This window comes from Mesitornis unicolor, unplaced genomic scaffold (assembly GCF_000695765.1).
Source record: "Mesitornis unicolor isolate BGI_N332 unplaced genomic scaffold, ASM69576v1 scaffold19170, whole genome shotgun sequence".
In the NCBI taxonomy this organism is placed as follows: domain Eukaryota; kingdom Metazoa; phylum Chordata; class Aves; order Mesitornithiformes; family Mesitornithidae; genus Mesitornis; species Mesitornis unicolor.
The window spans coordinates 45,408-48,119 of record NW_010159268.1 but is presented as its reverse complement, the minus strand read 5'-3'; the positions used below and the strand labels follow the sequence as shown (position 1 = coordinate 48,119).

The 2,712-nt window shown below is 45.9% G+C and overlaps 1 protein-coding gene across 1 annotated transcript in view; it reads left to right on the top strand.

Moving 5' to 3' along the window:
- Nucleotides 1-2,288: 2,288 nt before the first annotated feature.
- Nucleotides 2,289-2,712, top strand: part of TBCEL (tubulin folding cofactor E-like) — a 15,223-nt gene continuing 14,799 nt past the window's right edge. The window contains exon 1 of the mRNA XM_010186163.1: nt 2,289-2,421. Within this exon, the coding sequence (XP_010184465.1) occupies nt 2,289-2,421 (133 nt within the window). The remainder of the gene's footprint in view (nt 2,422-2,712) is intronic.

Here is a 2,712-nt window from a genome sequence, read left to right as displayed (position 1 = left end):
GGCGGGTGAGCAAGTAGTTCTGTTTGCTTTGACTGAGTCCCTGATGGTGTTTCACATGCTCGGGTAGCTTGGCTGGGTGGCTGAGAGTGTCAGTCTGTCTGCCCTGGTAGTATTCACTCATCTGTCACTCAAGATCAGTTCAGAAATGATTTCTCTGAATCATGTCTTAGGAAAAAGACACACCAGGTTCTTTTAGACAGATGTTTATTCTGTTGCGTCTATTCCTTATGCTTTGGTTTAATGAATACCAGCACGTCAGGATGTGTTTGGTGTGTGACTGCTTAGGACCTGCTCTGAAGGCATTCGAGTGGCACTGGAACTCATTAGGATGTCATTAATAATGTAATTCTCCTGAAGGGTCTCTTGTTCTTCTCATAGGCTTATAGCATGGGAATGGAAATATTTTTCATGTCGTTTCTAGTGTTCTCCGTTCACTTCACTCATCAGCTGCAGCAGCCCGCTGGGTTTGCCTCGGATCTCAAGTCAGGGTCATGCTCTTCTTTGCAGACACTTGCCATGTTGTGTGTCACTGGGGCCACAGCCTTCCAGCAGAGCGTTTAAATATAGACAACAAAGAGTATGCCTTGACATCTTTCAAAGACCGAGCACGTCTTTTGCAATCTGTGCTGTCATTTAGAAAACCCTGAGTTATTTTAGGATATGAATTGTTCCTTGTGCTGTCAGTAGGAAAACACTCGGAAATGTACACCTTGCAAATCATCCTGTGCTGTCCTTGTACAGACAGCATTCACTTGAAATGTGTCATGCTTTCTTTGCATATTCTCTTAATCTTTGCTCTCAAGCCATTGTAGTGATTCAGAGAAGCCTCGTGCATGACAGATGATTACAGTGAAATCTGACAAGAAGGGAAGTGGAAAAGGTGACTGCCCACTCCCTGATGTTTTTGACATCTGGCAGTGGCATTGGCACGCAGAAGCAATGCTTGAGGGAGAACAACGTTTGCGATTCAAAGCTGTTGAATGTAAATGTTATTCGGGTTTTTTCTCAGTTCCGGATTGCCCTCATGCACCATGGTTCTCTTTCTTTGTGCAAGTATTGAGCTTGACTCCTTTATTATCCAGAAAAACTTTAAATGCCAGGTTCAGAGCATGTGCAGTAAAGTAGGGCAGATAAGCTTAGTTCTACCTAGGGTGCAGCAAAATGCCGACCACTGCAGTGTCTGTGCCAAGTACTCTTCCAGCTGGCACTCGGTATCTTTCTAGGCAGGTCAGCAGCCTGCAGTGTGGCGAGTCCTTTTTCCCGTTCAGTCCTGTGGCATGTGTAGATATGAAGGGCGTGTTTATCTTCCAGATACATTAAGCAGCTGCAGAATTGAATTGGCAAAACTTGCTTTTCGGGCTGGCCAAATGATGTGCTCGCGTGCGCTTGAGAGTGTTTTGTGACCCAGCAGATGTGCTCTAATTGGAAGCCCAAGTTTGCAAGCAGGACGGAAGAACTGTAGCTCTTTGGAGATGGCAGAGGAGAAATGGTGATCCTCTTTGTGAGGCCGGAGCTTGCTTTGAATGAGCCACTGCTGTCAGCGAAGGTGAGAGCCTTGAGGTATCCTGAGCAAGTGGACTACCAAACTCGAGTGTTTCCATGACACCCAGTGGACTGGCTGGTGGAAGTCCTGCTAGCAGAGGGTGTTGAGCTCTGCGCTGTTTACAGCATTGGCTTGATTTTACCAAAACAAACCGTAACCTGCTTTGCGTAGTGTTTCTCATAAACAGCTGGGGAGCTGTGGGTCCTTTTCCTGTTGTTTTGTTCTGTTCTGGGTTAGGGTTTGTTCCCATCCAAAAAGCTGAGCTTGACTTTAAGTCCTGAGTTAGAGAAAAGGGAAGTTACAGGATGAAAGCCTCTGTTTGAGCAACCTTTTACTCATAAACAGCTCTTTGCTCTTTCCCCTCCTTGCTGCCCTTGAAATGTGTCTGGGAATATCTATGAGTATCTTGCAGTCCTCTTGTGGGGCATATTTGGAACTGCTGTGGAAGAGCATGTGGGGCACAGAGGTCTTGTACCTGACCTGTAGTGGTATGATTGAAAGCATGTTTGTGTAGCTTTGACCCTCTCTTTAGGTTTGGTCTCTTTTCAGGTAATGTTTTCCTGTAATCTTGAATTTGCAGTATGACCTGTTGGACTAATGGGTAGTTCAGAAGTAAAACCCATGACCCGGTGGTCACTTTCTGTCCTGTGTTCCCAAGTATCACTCACTACTGGAGGTGATTATTACAGACTGTTTATGGGCTCTGGTTTTTCTTCTGTGTTAACTAGAAGTCCAAGAAGGGAGCATGGACCAGCCCAGCGGAAGGAGTTTCATGCAAGTTCTTTGTGAGAAATACAGCCCCGAGAACTTCCCGTATCGTCGTGGGCCTGGCATGGGGGTGCATGTCCCAGCAACTCCGCAGGGCTCACCTATGAAAGGTAGGGCTCTGGTCTTTCTGTATCTGTGGGGTTCTGGGTGGGATCAGTTTCTTGCTTGTTCTTGCTTATGTTGAAAGAAGAATTGCCCTGAATTGATGAGAAAGGCAGCGTCATGATGTATTATAACGTGTTTCTTACTGAAGAGCCGAGAGACTGGAATCTGACAGAGTCGGAAAGTTGATCTAGTGACTGAACCAGATGCTGTACAAAACAACTAAGTTTACCTGCAGCATAACAGGATCAGAATCTTGTCAATGAAAGATGGAAGTAAGGCCCTGTGCATTGCAGAGT